The sequence below is a fragment of the Martes martes genome, assembly GCF_963455335.1.
Source record: "Martes martes genome assembly, chromosome: 10".
Lineage (NCBI taxonomy): Eukaryota > Metazoa > Chordata > Mammalia > Carnivora > Mustelidae > Martes > Martes martes.
In genome coordinates this window covers 64007363-64022652 of record NC_137898.1, presented here as the reverse complement: position 1 = coordinate 64022652, position 15290 = coordinate 64007363, and the positions used below count along the sequence as shown (strand labels likewise).

The 15290-nt window shown below is 50.0% G+C and overlaps 1 protein-coding gene across 3 annotated transcripts in view; it reads left to right on the top strand.

Annotated features, from left to right (window-relative positions):
• TENM4 (teneurin transmembrane protein 4) overlaps window positions 1–15290 on the top strand; it is a gene marked incomplete at its 5' end in the record, with an annotated part of 373412 nt that overhangs the window by 279405 nt on the left and 78717 nt on the right. For all 3 annotated transcript variants that reach the window (XM_080816827.1, XM_080816826.1, XM_080816825.1), the window contains one exon: window positions 4186–4402. In XM_080816827.1, the coding sequence (XP_080672953.1) occupies window positions 4186–4402 (217 nt within the window). The remainder of the gene's footprint in view (window positions 1–4185; window positions 4403–15290) is intronic.

Below are 15290 nucleotides of genomic sequence, written 5' to 3'. Positions count from 1 at the left end.
TCCAAAGTCTTTCACCTCTGCCTAAGAAAACGAATCTCCCTTCCTGCGGCAGCCGGCCTGCCCCATATCAGGCTGCCGTTTGCACAAAAGCCTGTCTTGTAAAGTGCACCTTTGATAAGAGTTTTGTGCCCCCCACCCGTGCTCATTTTTGGAGCAGGTGCTTCCTTTAATAATGACCATCTTTATTAGCAGAGGGTTAGCCCACATTTACTACTTCACAAATATTTGCTGAGTAAACGACGGGGGAGTGTCCACCGAGGAAGGCCTAGGCAGACAGAATCGTTGGCCTGGCCTTGTCACTCTGTCCTATGAAGCGTACCCATGAGCCATTCTACAGTCCCAGGACTTTGATGAGAGCCCCGCTTGTGTGAGGTGGCTCCATTTCAGACAACCCCAGTCTTCAAGTCCCCTGGGTCTCCATTTCCTTAACTTACAGGTGTGCCTCTCAGGCTATCTTTGTCTAATTCAGTTCTTCAAAGCCAGGCTGTATCCAGAAAGGGCCGCCCTGAAATGTGTGACGGGAGGGAGCCAGGACTGGTCCGTGGTGAGGATACCTGTCCGAGGGAAGCACCTGGCCAAGGAGCTAACAGGGACTCTTGTTTACCAAGCACAGACTCAGGTGCTGGTCATCATGCCAAATACCCCATGTCCATGATCTCCCCTAACCCCGAGGTCTATCTGTGAGGTACGTCTGGTCGTGCTTGGAACTGAAGCGGAATTGAAGCTCAGAGCCCTTGCTGAGACCTTCGGCTCAGGTCATGATCCCAGGGTCCTGGGATCGAGCCCCACATTGAGCTCTCTGCTCAGCAGGGAGCCTGCTTCCCTCTCTCTCTCTGCCTACTTGTGATCTCTGTCTGTCAAATGAATAAATTAAATCTTTTAAAAAAAAAAAGAAAAGGAAAGATAAAAGGAGTGTGGGGAGGCCTGATTCCTGAAGCAAGGTTGAAGCTGGGGCGGAAGCTAGAAAAGGAGACACAGGGATACTGAAATGAGCTCCATGTCTGGGGAAGGAGACAGAGAAAATCTACAGTAGAGTGAGGAGAGGGGGAGCGAGTGCTGTGATTGAGGTCACTCAGGGAGCCGAAAGGGCACGGAAGAGTGGTATTTCAGCAAGACTCCTAAATTCATGCTTTTCACTTAAGAAATAGTTCCCAAAAGTCTCTTCAGGACTCAAAGAACCTTTCATACTTAAGAAAGACCTGGGCTCAGATTCCAAGTCAGCCCTGGACTACACAAACTTGACCAAGTTACTCTACCACTTTGAGCCTCCAGTTCCTTCTCTAAAATGAGGGTGATGGGGTGCCTGGGTGGCTCAGTCAGTTGAGCATCCAACTCTTGATTTTGGCTCCGGTCATGCTCTCAGGGTCATGAGATCAAGACCTGCATCGGGCTCCATGCTCAGCAGGGAGTCTGCTTGAGTTTCTCTCTCTCGCTCCAAAAAATAAATAAATCTTTTTTTAAAAAAATAAGATAATTAAATGAGGGTGATGCTGACAACAGTGGCTACCTCACAGCGCAAGGAAGATTCAATGACACATTCCTCAAAAGCATTCCTTGTCAGGCATTTAGCACAATGCTTGTGGTCGTCGTCGTCATCATCATCATCATCATTTAATATAAATTAATAATAATGATTCCTGGCTCACCTGCTCCCAGGACTAGAGAACAGGAAGAAGTTCTTCCAAGATGCCACAGAGCAGAGTGTTTATAAAGAGGTAAAAGCCCAGCTTCCAGGGTCTGCTTCGGTGGTAAACAAGAGCAGGCAATAGCTAATAAAATTTCAAATTAGCCATGACTTCTCACAGCCCTTCAATTGTGCTCGCTGATTTAATGGTCAGCGTCCCTGCTCGCTGGGATTGAATAATGGAGCATTTCTGCAGAGTTATGGATGCGGCAGCTGAATCTGTCATGCTAACATCAATAGCAGAATGCAAATAACCCACAGCTCGGTCTGTAATTATGTGTTTAAGCAACGTCCGACAGGGGTAGCACGAGACTGTGTGATGGAGCCCGCCGTCCGCAGGAGAAGACAGGGCCTTTGCTAAGCGATCAGTGGGTGTTTCTGGGAGCTGGGACAGGAGCCCTGAGTTAGAGCGCAGGACTGTGCCGGGGCCAGAGGAGGCCTTTCCTCCACATCTCAAGATGAATATGGGAGGTGAGCAGACCACGGACAAACGGCCCTTCACTTTGGTGAGCCATATGGTAGAGTCAGGGACAGGAAGGGGAACTACCCCTTAGTAAGTGCTTACTGTGTATCCAGTATTCTGCTAGATTTGGGGACATATACTATGTTTTGTATTTATGTCACTAACACTTACATGACACTTTTATAATCCCCTCATAAGACACGTGGGAAACAGAGGCCAGAGAGTTTACGTAACTTGCCTAAGGTCACATAGCAGTAAGTTTCAGAGCCAGGATTTGACCCCAGACAGTCTGGGTCCTGGAGTCCATTCTGTTCACGCTGCACTGCCCTCAAGGAAGTCATCAAGTCTTGAATGCCATGAAGAAGGAGGCAAGAAAGACGAGGGATTTTTCTCTGTAATTTACTAAGGAAAAAAAACTGGGTTTCAGGGACATCAAGTAGCTTACCCGACACCACAATACGACTGAAGCTAGTAAGGGGGCTTGGGAGGCTGCCTGTGTGGATGGGGCCCCAAATCTGTCCAGGCTGTGCCATGCTCTGGGGCGCAGCATCTGTAGTGTAAACTCACGGAGACACAGCGAGAGAGGCCTGTCAAGGAGGAGGAGGCTGGGGCTTGGAGAGTAAGAGCAGGCATTCGTCCACGGGTGTTCTTAGGTGCAGTTCTGGGACCTGAACTTGAGCCTGAGCCTCACAATGCTCCCACCACACCACGCTGTTGAGATGAACTGAATGAAGGTAGTGGTTTTCTGGCTTTTATGGGCTATCATTTGGTTTCATCCCCTGATTCATTTGTCAAGGCATTCAATTCTCATTCGTGTATTTACTTCACAGCCATGTTTTAGGCACTTGGACTAAGTGCTGGGGACAGAATAGAGGTAACCAGAACAGGATCTATGTCTCCAGGGTGGTGGGACGGCTTGCCCAAAGTTGTACAGCTAATAAACAAGAGAGGCAGAATTTGAACCCAGAGGAACACATGCCCTTGGACTGTTCTCTGCAACAAAGCACACAGAATGTCTCCCTGGGCTGTTCCTGTCCACCCCCCGCCGCCCCCCGGAGGCAGTATCCTCTAATCCCTGGATTTGCTCTCCACATTAAGCTATGCCATTGGGTGCCTCTGAAAGCACTAATACCACCAAAACTCCGTGGTCTGATGACATTTCTTTCTTTGTCGTTTGGGAAGCTGGAAGTGGTACTATAATTTTCAGTCCTGAAGAAATTCATCCATGTGGTGGAGAGGATTCCCTGCTAGGGGCTTGTTGGTCAGCAACTGGCAGAAGGCAGAGCTGGGTCTCCCTGGACCTACATGACAGCTGGCAGTGATGCTAGAGGTCATAGTGTCCCTTCCTCACCCCCAAAGCCAGTCTGTCTCCGGCTTTTACTGCTCTTACCCCTTAAACATCCCTCCACACCACCCACTGCTCCCCACTTCCTCTGTTCCTGCTCTGATCTCTTGTGCCCCCGTGCAACCTCAGAAACACCCTTGCCACCGTGGAGCCACCAGCTTCCTCTTCGGGCCAGCTTCAATGTCCCCCTCCAGGTTATGGAAGAGCTTCTCTCAGTGATGCAGATCAGACCATGTCACCCCTGTTTTAAACCTTCCAGGAGCTCCCACTGTCCCCGTCCCCATCCCGGGGGTTCAGTGCAAATTCTCGAAGGCAGCCCACGGCTGTGCAAGTACTTTCACCAGCATCGACAGTCTTTTCTTGGGCTCGTCCCTCACCTTCTCAGCTGAGCTGAGCAGCTCGGACATCCAGTGTGTTCTTCCACCCCTGGGCCCTCATAGAATGCCCTCCATCTCTTTGGAAAGAAACAGAAACACCCATCCCCTGTACAAGTTCTTGTCCTTCTCCCCAGCTAGACGAGTGGGCTGGGAGCAGATCTGAAGCCCCGGATCTCCCCACAAAGGCCTTGGCTCATGCCACATCCTTAATCAAGTGTCTCAGTGAGTAGAAAATAGAGACGTGAACGAAGGCGTTGTGGACAGACACGGCTGGTGGGCCATAGTGGTTTGAACTTCAATGCTGTCACCCCTGCAGATGGCTTGCTGGACTGCATGGACCCTGACTGCTGCCTCCAACCCCTCTGCCATGTGAACCCGCTGTGCCTGGGCTCCCCCGATCCACTGGACATCATCCAGGAGACACAGGCCCCGGCGTCCCAGCAGAACCTGCACTCCTTCTACGACCGCATCAAGTTCCTTGTGGGCAGGGACAGCACGCACATCATTCCTGGGGAGAACCCCTTTGACGGAGGGTGAGTCCCCTGCACCCTGGCCCTGGCCGTGGCTCTCTGCGGGAGAACTGAATCAGCTCGGGCCACCTTTGGGGCAGTAGGGGTGGGGGTAGGGGGAAGCCAGGAGGGTGGGTATCGAAGGCTCTCGATGGAATGTCACAGGATGCAGAGAAGCAGCCTCAGGTGCCCACCCTTAGAAAACTGCTATCCCAGGCATTTGGAATTTTAATGAGCCAAGTTGTGTTGTTCCCGCTGGGTGATAGATGGAGAGAGTGAGAAATCAAAGGTCCAAGGGGAATCTTGGATCAATACCCTCTTTGCAGTCAGCTGTTACTGATTCTGCAGTCTCCAGACGAGTGGAAACACTTTAACACTGTTCACCCTCAGAGCCGATGTCCAGAAGATGGTGGGGCATGGGGGGTGGGGTGCAGTGGCTGCCCCTGCTCAGGCTGTCGGCCCATGCATTCTTTCACAAGTGTTTGGTTGTATCTGTCACCCACTGGACAGCTGTTCACTGAGGTCCATTCTGTGCCAGGTGCTATGCTGTAATCACGGAGCTGAATAGTCCACTAAGGGGACAAAAAAGACCTCCAGGGTGATCAAGCAGAACTGTGCCCTCAGGGCACTCTGGGACCATCCTCCAGGAGGTGCTCCTGGGAGGGAAAGACACGACTTAAGAATAGAGTCTTAGAGATGAAAGATGGTTATCTCGGCCAGGGAGGGGAGGGTGTTCCCAGGAGAGGGAAGAGCTTGTGCAAAGACCAGGGGCGCCTAACCAAGCACAGGATCCAGGAGTGATGGGTAATCATGCCTCTTGAATGCCTTCCCGTGTAGGGCTGCCTCTTACATGCAGAACTTTCTCTAAAAGTCAGCACAGTCAGTTCAGCGGTCACAGATTTCATCTCTTCTGTGTTCATGACTTCCATGCGCCGCGGGGACAACGGGGTAGTGGTGAGGGCTGGGAAAGGTGAAGTCCATTCTCAAGTTCTGCTTAAAGGGGGAGATGAGCAGGGCTGAGGCATCACTTGAGCCTGAGGAATGCAGGAGAATCTGTCATTCAAATGCCTTGGGAGACTGTGTTGCCTTCACCAGCTTGAGGATCTGAGAACAGCAGTGCCGTTGGGAGCAAGGGGATGACCTCCCCCCTCATGGTAAGGGCAAGGAAGGGAGAGTCTGTGGTTCATAAGCAATTCTGGAGCTTACATGGAGGTGGGAGATGTTGATTTGGGAGCCTTCAACAAGCAAGCAGGAGTGGAAACCAGGAGCACACAACAGTTTACTCTGGGAGAATGTGTGAAGGGAGAAGGGCGGGGCCCTCAGAAGGAGCCCGCCCCGGAGGCGGCTTGTCATCACCAGAGCGTAACTGGGAATCCAAGAGGAAGGCCTCCCTGCTGGGACGGGTTGGAGCCCGGGTTCTGGGCTTCACACCACAGGACTATGGGGCCCAGAGCACATGCCTCCCATTGCCCCAGTCCCTCCCCACAAGGAGCAGGGACAGGACAGAGAAAGTGAAATGGGGGGAGAGCTCCAAGCCCAACAGGAGGGGCATAAAAGGAGTGAGAAAAAGCCCTCAAACTTTAACATTTTTAGAGATGAAAGTGCATTGTAGTCCACATCTTCCAACTCGCCTCAAGAATCTTGAGAACCTCAGAGGTTAAATGTCTCTGGGTAGGAAGCTTCCTGCTCTTTTATTCAATTGTGTAACTTTCTCTGAATGCTTGTGGGCCTTCCTGTGGCATACGTTCTTTTAATCAACCAGGGATAAGCATATTATTCCCACCAAGGGGAATATTCTTTACTCAGCCTTTCTTTATTGGGCCCATTATGGGATCTGATCAGGGTTCTGGCTGGTTGGATGTTGGTGGTGGTTCTGCCTAAGGAGGGCCCTTACTGTGCCATCCTGATCAGTGCCAGCGAGGACCACATTCCCTGCATGTCTTCTGGTGACCCACCAAAGGCTGCTGCTTACATGCCACAGATCCCTGGGGGACCCACACAGGCTTTCAGTACTGTGGCTCCAGCAGGTCTGACTTGCAGGGAGCTTGAGAAAGATGTACCAGGAGAAATGGACCTCTTGGTAGAAGGGAAGAGTAGAGGCCTCAGAGTCAGGCCTACTTGTGTTTCCAGTCCCAGCTCTGCCACTGCCGGATACATGGCTCTGGGAATGTGGCTTAATGTGACACACATATAAATGTCTGCAATCCTCTAAACTGAGTTCTCCAAAAAAAGCACTGCCTCCTACTCATTTTAGCACTTAGTAGATGCTCAACAAATATGCGTACATGTTGCCTTGAACAATGAAGAAATGGAAGGAAGGAGGGAGAAGGAGAGAGAGGGAGGGAGGAAGGATGGATAGATACATTATCTATTTTACTTAATTTTATCCTGAGGATTCAGGGTCCAGGGAAGTTAAATCATCTGCTAAAAATCATATTACAGATGAGTAGCAGAGGCAGGAGATGTCGGCTCCCAGATCATTGTTTATGTACCTGTCACCCTCAGTTAAACTACAGATGCTTTGAAAGCAGAGACCGTTCATCTCTCCAGATCTATCACACTTAGGGCAAGGCCTGGAATATGGTATTCACTCTCCAAATAAATAGATAACAGAAGCTTCTAGATGTTACTGTAAAAATTCCTTTCACCTAATATGTGCCCAGACCATTAGGCCCCTGCTCCTCGCTCGTCTAGATTCAGAAGTAACAGCAGTCTGTCACTACTCAGTATCCCCAAACAGATTTTTATGTAAAAAAAAAAAAAAAAAAAAAAAAGCCCAAGTGACAAGAAACCTGGAAACATGAGGCATCGAATGCTTTTGTCATTGGACGCCTATGGGGTATCTGTGGTCTTGATCTGGGCCCTCAGAGCAGCGCTTATTTGTATCCTTGGGGTAAAGTGGAACCCCTTACCAGGTTTGGGTTGTGGCCTTCCTTCCTCTCATACGACAGAATGTGGCTTCATGGGAAGAGCCCAGAGTCTGAATCCTGGCTTTACCTCCCATCGTCTCTGTGTGACGTCAGAGGAAATGATTTAACTTTTGTGTGGGCCTCCGATTACAAATGGGCTTTAATGCTATTTCACGAATGCCATTGAAAGGGTTATCTGAAATAAAGCACCTAGCACAGGGCTTCATACTGGTCAGTAAGTGGTTGCTTTTACGGCAGCGGCATGGCCTAGTGAAAATAACACAACCTTTGGAATCAGATGACTGGATTTATTTTATTTTATTTTATTTTATTTTATTTTATTTTATTTTATTTTATTTAAATTCAGTTAGTTAACATATAATGTATTATTAGTTTCAAGGGTAGAGGTCAGTGATTCATCAGCTGTGTGTAACATCCAGTGCCATTACATCACATGTCCTCCTTAATGCCCATCACCCAGTTACTCTGTCCCCCCACTCCCCGCCACTCCAGCAACCCTCAGTTTGTTTCCTTTGATTAAGAGTCTCTTATGGTTTGTTTCCCTCTCTAATTTCATCTTGTTTTATTTTTCCCCTCCCTTCCCCTATGGTCCTCTAAGCTGTTTCTTGTATTCCACATATGAGCAAGATCATAGGGTATTTGTCTTTCTCTGATTGACTTCTTTCATTTAGCGTTAATACCCTCTAGTCCATCCACATCGTTGCAAATGGCAAGATGTCGTTTTTTGATGGTCAAGTAGTATTCATGTGTGTGTGTGTGTGCGTGTGTGTGTGTGTGTGTGTGTGTGCATGCCACCTCTTCTTTATTCATCTCAGACAACTAAATTTAAAGTCTTTTGCATCCACGTTCTAGCTGTGTGACCTTGGGAAAAGTCCTTAACCTCTCTGAGCTTGAATTTCCTCTTCTGTAAGAGCGGGGTAATAATGTTTACTTTGCAGAGTTGCCATGAGAATTAAAAGAAAAACACAAAGTACATAAAGTCATCACCTAGTACTGGCCACACCAAAAATGCTCGCTAATTCGATGATGATGATGATGATGATGGAGAAGAAGATGATGACGACGATGGTGATGGTGACATTGTTAAAAAGAGCTTCTCACTCTTTTAATTGGAAGTGCAACTTGGTAGTAACCTGTTCTCCATGGAAGTCCAGCAGCCACCGAGAAAGGAGCAAGGTTTCAACTGTTGAATTCTTATTTGAGGAAAGGAAAGAGCAGCATTGTGCCTGCCAGCTGTCAGCTGGGGTCCTCGTTAGAGAGGAATCCAGTGGCACTTCTCCAGAGAGCAGGCTTTCTGATGAGCAGGCAGACCTGACTTGGTGCCTGTGCCTGACAGAAAACCCCACATTCTCCTGCACCCCACACGCTCTGGCACAACATGTAGAGTCCACACAGGAGTCCGTTTAACAGGCCTCACAATGCAGGCTGTCACCCAGAGCCGCGGCAGCATTTCTGAGCCCGTCAAGGACAGGCAGCCCCAGAGGTGCCTTCCTGCATGCTGCAGGCTCCCAGCTGGGTCTCTGACTCAGGGAAGCACACAGGTGAGCATGCTGGGACCACGGGACAATGTGGACTGACTGGAGCGCCCTTCCGTGGGGGAAGCAGCAAGCAGGTCTTCAGGGCCCAGGGCTGTCTGCAGAACACTTTTCTTTAGAGGCCTGACCCCAGGGCTGAGATGAAGAAGCGGGAGGCTCTCAGATCCACCGATGACACCAGGAATTCTTTGAGGAGCTCCTTCTGCTTCTGTGCAATGACGCAGCTGGCCCCCAAGGACCTGGAGCAGGGCTGGCCCTCCCAGAAGGAGGGGGAGCTGCACTTTGGGACCTGAGGGCCCCCGCCAAGCATGGTAGGCTCTCAGCTTGGCTGGACTCCTTGGAGCCAAGCACAGAACTTGACTCCGAACTAAAGCAGAAGGACTGTCAAAGGACTCAGAGTAAGGAAGCCCTCAGGGACCCTGTCTGGCTCATCTCTGTCCCCAGAGCCCAGCACAATGCCTGGCCCAGACAAGGTGTTTCATACAGGTTTAACGAGTGCCGTAGCTCTGTTGACATTCTGCCCCTGCTGTCCTCAAGTCCACATAAGGGACAGAGGTGTGAGTGGCTTCTGCTGATGTAACACAGGTCTGCAGTGGGAGCAGACAGAGCAAGCAGGAAAATCACCATCACCAGGTTAGGAGGCTTGACTACTGTCTTTCCTTCCCAGCCTGGAGGCCCAGACCCCTCTGCTCCGTGGAATGCTGTCCCTCACCTGGAGTCACAGGGAAAATACAACGCACTGAGTGGAAGAAAGGGGCCACTCGGGTCTGTAGGTGACAGATGGATCCCCAACTGACCATGAAAGGAGAACAGATAACAGGACCCAGACAATAAAACTTGGGATCAGGCAATTGGGAAAGAGAGGGAAACTTGAGACATTTCTTCCTCAGAGAACACTCAAGGCCATTACGTCCCTATGACACAATTTTGGTTGCTTCTCTACTCTTGGGAAGGACAGGCAGACAGATCCCTTCAGCGAATAGCTATAGATCGCCAATGCCAGATGGTAGAAAGAGGTTCTGACAAAAGAACCACCCCTGAGTTATTTGAATATCAGTTCAGAATAGGTTTGAGGACATGGTATGGGTGAGAGAAATGTGAGGTGGTCTAGTCTTTCTGGGCCCTGTAAGCCTGATAGCTTATCAACTCCCTCAAATGAGAAAGTTGGGTGTGGACAGATTGCTATGAAAGTCCACTGATGGGGGTGCCTGGGTGGCTCAGTCGGTTGGGCATCTGCCTTCAGCTCTGGTTATGATCCCAGGGTCCTGCGTTTGGGCCCTGCGTTGGGCTCCCTGCTCAGCTGGGAGTCTGCTTCTCCCTCTGCTCCTCCACCATGTTTGTACCCTCTCTCTCAAATAAGTAAAATCTTAAAAAAAAAAAAAACGAAAGAAAGAAAGAGAAAGGAAAAGGAAAGGAAAGAAAAAAAGAAAAGTCAGCTGATGGGACACACTGAGCCCAAAGAGAAAAGATTTGAGGAGTCAGGGGACTTTGGAAAGAGGGCGGGGGGGGGGGGGTGACCAGAGCGTTCATCCCAAAGGAGGCAGAGGATCATATGCTGTGGAGAGGGTCAGAGCCTCGGGAGAGCCAGGCTCCGAGGGGTACAGAGCTGCCCCACAACACAAGCTGTGTTTGGCACACACGGCTCTGTGCAAGGTCTTCAAGAAGATCCGCATCCATAACCCCTTACCTTGAGGGCTTTTCGTGTGTCCCGTCCTTTGTTAGTCATTGAACCCCTAGTGCCAAGCAGAGAGGTTGGCACAGACTAAGCCACAAAGAAAGCACAATGAATCGGCGAGTCAGCCAATCAGCCAGTGCTGAGTGCCTGAAGAGAGGTAGAAACAGAGTGTCCCAAGAGTTCCAAAGCATGGCTGTCACCCCTCAGGGGCTGTGTCTAGCACCTCTTTGTGTCTACAGGACCCAGCACAGGCCTGGCCCAGAGGAGCCAACTGTATAAGTTTGTTTTTGAATATGAATGAGCAACCCAACAAGGGAGCTCCTGAATGAAGACTTCTGGTGGGGCGTGGCCTTTGGCCTGAGACAAAGACTTCAGTCAGGGTGGCAGGCCATTAAAACATTATTTATCCTACTTCTGGTCCTAACAACCCATTAGTGTGTCATGGAATCCATGTAGCGAGTTGAAATTATTTTTTTAAAAAAGAGGTGAATTTCAATGGAATGGGGTACAATGGAATGGCAGCTATCCATGCAGCTCCATGAAAAGGGTAGTTACTGCATGAAACGTGGTTGGTTTGTGCGTGTGCACACGCACGTGCCACGGAATAAGCTGCATTGCTTAGTGTTGGTTTCAGTTGAATGAGACTTAAAAGTACCTTCTAGACTGAGGATAGTCAGGGATTTGAAAGAATTTTAATGTGGCTAAAGCATAATTACGGTGATACTGTTCTCCAAATCAAAAGTCAAGAGCCATGCTCTAACATTTGACATCAAGATGGTCTCAGGAAGTCTGGGGGTACCTGATCCTGGTGTGCAGAGGGGCCGTGGGAGAGGGAAGAACAGGGGGACTATGTGGACATACAGGTGGGTTTGGAGCAGGAACCGAGGAAGATCCGTCCCTGGCCTGTTCACTGATCAGACCAGAGTTTGTCGTCTCAGCTAGGACTTAAAACTGGACATTAAGAGAAATGAAATAACCTTGATGCCATGTAAGTCTTCAGAATTTACTTCAGATCCTTTACAAAGACACGAAGTTTCCAAGAATTTTGAAAACAAGGGCTCCAAAGACAAAAAAAATAACAGAAGTGTGTGTGGGTCGGGGGAGATCCCATATGCACTCTGGTGGCAGAGCAGTTACAGAAAGGCATTTGCCTGCCACCCCCCTATCCGCAGCCCCCAGCCCTGGGCTGTGGACAGCCCTCGGAGAGCCCTCAGAGAGCCTGAGTGGTAGAGACTGTCTAATGGAGCTCAAATAAACACCAGCTTCCTGACAGCTGGCCTCTGAGTGAATTTATTATTGAATTACACTCCTGCGTCTCAGAACAAGCTGAACTGACAGGCTACCCCATCAGTTTAAGAAAAGGGGGGCAGGGAGAAAGACAATGATAAATTACCCTGACGGAAGATGGAAGAAGGTAAAGATCCTGCTTCCTCCAAAATGTCAGCCATTATTTATTATTCATGTTGGTTTTTTAAAAAATCCCTCCCCACACTGAAATGAATGTTTATGATGATAAAGCAATGAGGTGAATTTAATTCAGGATGCAGGCAGCAACTTCTCGCATCATCCTGATGAGTAGCTAATAGCTCCTCCTCTGCCACTTGATCGTCCCGTTACTAATTTCAAAACCAAACTATGATCTCTGTTTGCTCGGTAGCTGTAGCTGGTTCCTAGCTGTCCATCACGGCAGATGTCAGCAGAGCGCTGTGCCGAAGCGGGAGCCACTCGGGGTTTACCCGGAGAGAGCCTGCATTCAAGTCCCGGGGTTTACTGGGAGAGAGCCTGCATTCAAGTCCTGGGGCGAATGAGAGCAGATGACCTCGGGTGCCCGAGGCTCCAGGTCATCCTTTGTGATGTGGGGCTACCAATTCCCACCTGTAGGTTGTTGGGAAGATTAAATGAGATAAAATATCTGAAAGCCTGCCGGCTGGCGCAGAACACACATTCAGTAATAACACCTACCATTTACTGAGGACATTCCATGCGTCAGCATTGTTTGAAATGCTTTGTAGTTTTCCTAAGTAGTAACACCTTTATGTCTCCCCGCAAACCCTATGACACAGGGACTTCATCACCCTTCTTTTACAGACGGGAAACTGAAGCACAGAGAAGTTGAGTAACCTGGCCAAAGACATAGGACTTATAAGGCGCAGAGTCAGCTTTTTTTTTTTTTTTTTTAGATTAAACAAGCACAATCGGGGGGGAGGGGCAGAGGGAGAGGGAGCGAGAGAGAAGCAGACGTCCCGCTGAGCACGGAGACCCAAGGCAGGGCTTGATCCCACCGCTCTGAGATCAGGACCCGAGCTGAAATCAAGAGCCAGACTGACAGAAGCACCCAGGTGCCGCAGCAGAGCCAGCATTTGAAGCCAAACCAATTGCCCCTGGAGCCCGTGTGCCGAGCTCTGTTCTCTGCTTGGTCGTTCATAGTCCCACCTCCCCGCATCTTCAGTCTGGAAATCGGTACAGTGTGATGCTGCTACAGCTCCACAACCCTGGCTGGCCCCGGCTTTCTATCCAGTTCTGTCCAACGTGACGTAAAGTGAATGTGCACTAGGTCTTCGCACTTCAGAGCACAGCCTCAGAAGCAGGTAGCCCAGGCTTGCCTCCCAGCCCCACCCTTTGCTGTGTAACCCTTTGTTGTGACCTTGGACAGGTCTCCCCCTGTGCCTCATTTTCACCACCTGCCGTACAAGGATACTAACCCACACCTCATGGGGATGTCTGAGGATGAAATGAGACGTAAAACACTTGCGTGTCAGGGCAATACGCCTTCAGTAAGTGTTAGTAAACCCCATCACAGAGAGCAAGAGTTAGCCTCGGCATTCGCAAGGACATTAGTATTTGTATAGGCTTTAGTGTCACTCTCAGAACCGGGGGAAGAACGAGAATCTTAGCCAGAAGCGTGAGTGCCATTACAGAATTGATGCCAGTGCCTCAGCACCGGGGCAGGCAGAGGTGAGCGGACCTTGAGATCACCAGCTCTTTGTGGTAGAAAATGAAACTTGGAGGTCAGAGAAAGCTCTTGGCTCAGCAAAATAGTAGCAGGACTCTCCTACATCCTGGAGAACCTGGGGTCCCGAGTGAGGGCTCTCTCAAGCAGTAATTCCCGTGCTTGTAAGTCAGGGACTTACCTGATCCTGATAAATTTCAAGCAATAAGAAGTAAAAATAGCGTGAAGTCAAGCATCGCATTACTAACACGTGCTTCGGGTCAGGACTCACCAAACACGTCTGCAGCGAGTCTAAGCAGCCCTCCAGTCTGATCCCTGCAGGGTCAAGAGTCGGCTCTAAGTGAACCCCGCGGAGACAGGCTATGATGTGGAGAAATGCTACCTCTGGACAGTGTTCTGGTAAAAGAAAGAGTTGTGCCCGTGTGCCTTCCTATGTCTGTCTCCTCCTTCCACCCCTACAGGGCCCTGTGGGTCCAACCTGCAGGCCTCTAGAACCAACCCCAATCTGAAGAGAAGGCTTAGAGCAGCCCTAGCCACTCAGTCTCAGGTCCAACAACTGCTCTGTTGTCTGACCAGTGGCTCACCAGCTCTGCCAGATGGGTTTCTGCCTTTTCCCAACCACACTTCCCAGCCACACTTTCTATGCCCTGAGGTAAGCAACTCGGTAGCCCTGCCAGCCAAGGACTCAAGCCTTGCCTTCTCTTGCCAAGCTCTCGCCCCTGATACTTCTGGTTCTAGAGCTCCATCCCTGCTCTGCTTAGGAACCTGGTAACACATGGGACATCCACACCCGTGGGGGCCATCTCATCATGGCTGCACCCCTGTCAGATCCTCCTGCCCTGTCCCTTGTATGAACTGGACTTTCTGTATCTCTGCTCAGCATTGTCCCCAACTCAGAAAGTGGGTCTCACTGTGGTCTACCCTTGTCTCTCCTTTCTGGGCAAAGCAAGAGAAGTCTCCCTTTTCCAGGTGAAAGCAGGACCCGTCCTGTGCTCTGACAGGAAGATAGGGCACGCACGGAAACGACTTGTACACTGAGAGACTGTATCTGGAGTCACACGTTAGCAGAGCTGCCTCGAGTTTTTCTAACAGCACAAACCATCTCCTGAGAATTCTTCTCCGAAGCAGGCCTCTGGCTACATAGCACAGAGACCAGCCTGTCTGGACCTTCCATGTCCATGTCCCCAGTGTTTCCAAGCCATATCCCAGACAGCACCCTTGCTCCTCCAAAATGATCTCAACGTGCCAACCACTCTCAGTCCTGCTTCTCCTTTGCCACAACCAATGGATTCATTTCCCTCACATACAGTGTTAGGAATAGTCAAGGGCTCCCTTCTTGTGTTCACCTTTGTTAGCTAACAGAAAATATTCCAGAGGGTTCCTGTAGGAAATGACTCAGCCCTAAGCATCAGCATTCAGCAGTCTGGTTGCCCACAGGCTTGGGTGATCTGACCTGTGGCCTGGGAGTTCATGTTCCCTGAGTCTCTGAAGGACTCAACAGCCACATGAAGCTAGGAGGTCATAGAACGGTGGCTTCCAAGCTCTGAGCAGGTGCAGCCTGAGGGCCCAGGGGACACTAGTAGCTGCTGGGCCATCTTGACACTAGATGTCCCCAGGTGGTGTCAGGGTACCATAACAGCCCTGTCAGTACCCCAGCTTTGATGTGTGTTCGCAGGAATGAGGGAGTTGGATTCAATCACCCCCAGGACCCTTCTCCCATTACTCTGAAGAAGACTGGATTTTTCCTTCCATCTCTCCAGATATACACAAAATCGCCTGAGAGAAAGAAGCTTTTTCTGAATGAACTGGAGTACTTTCCTGT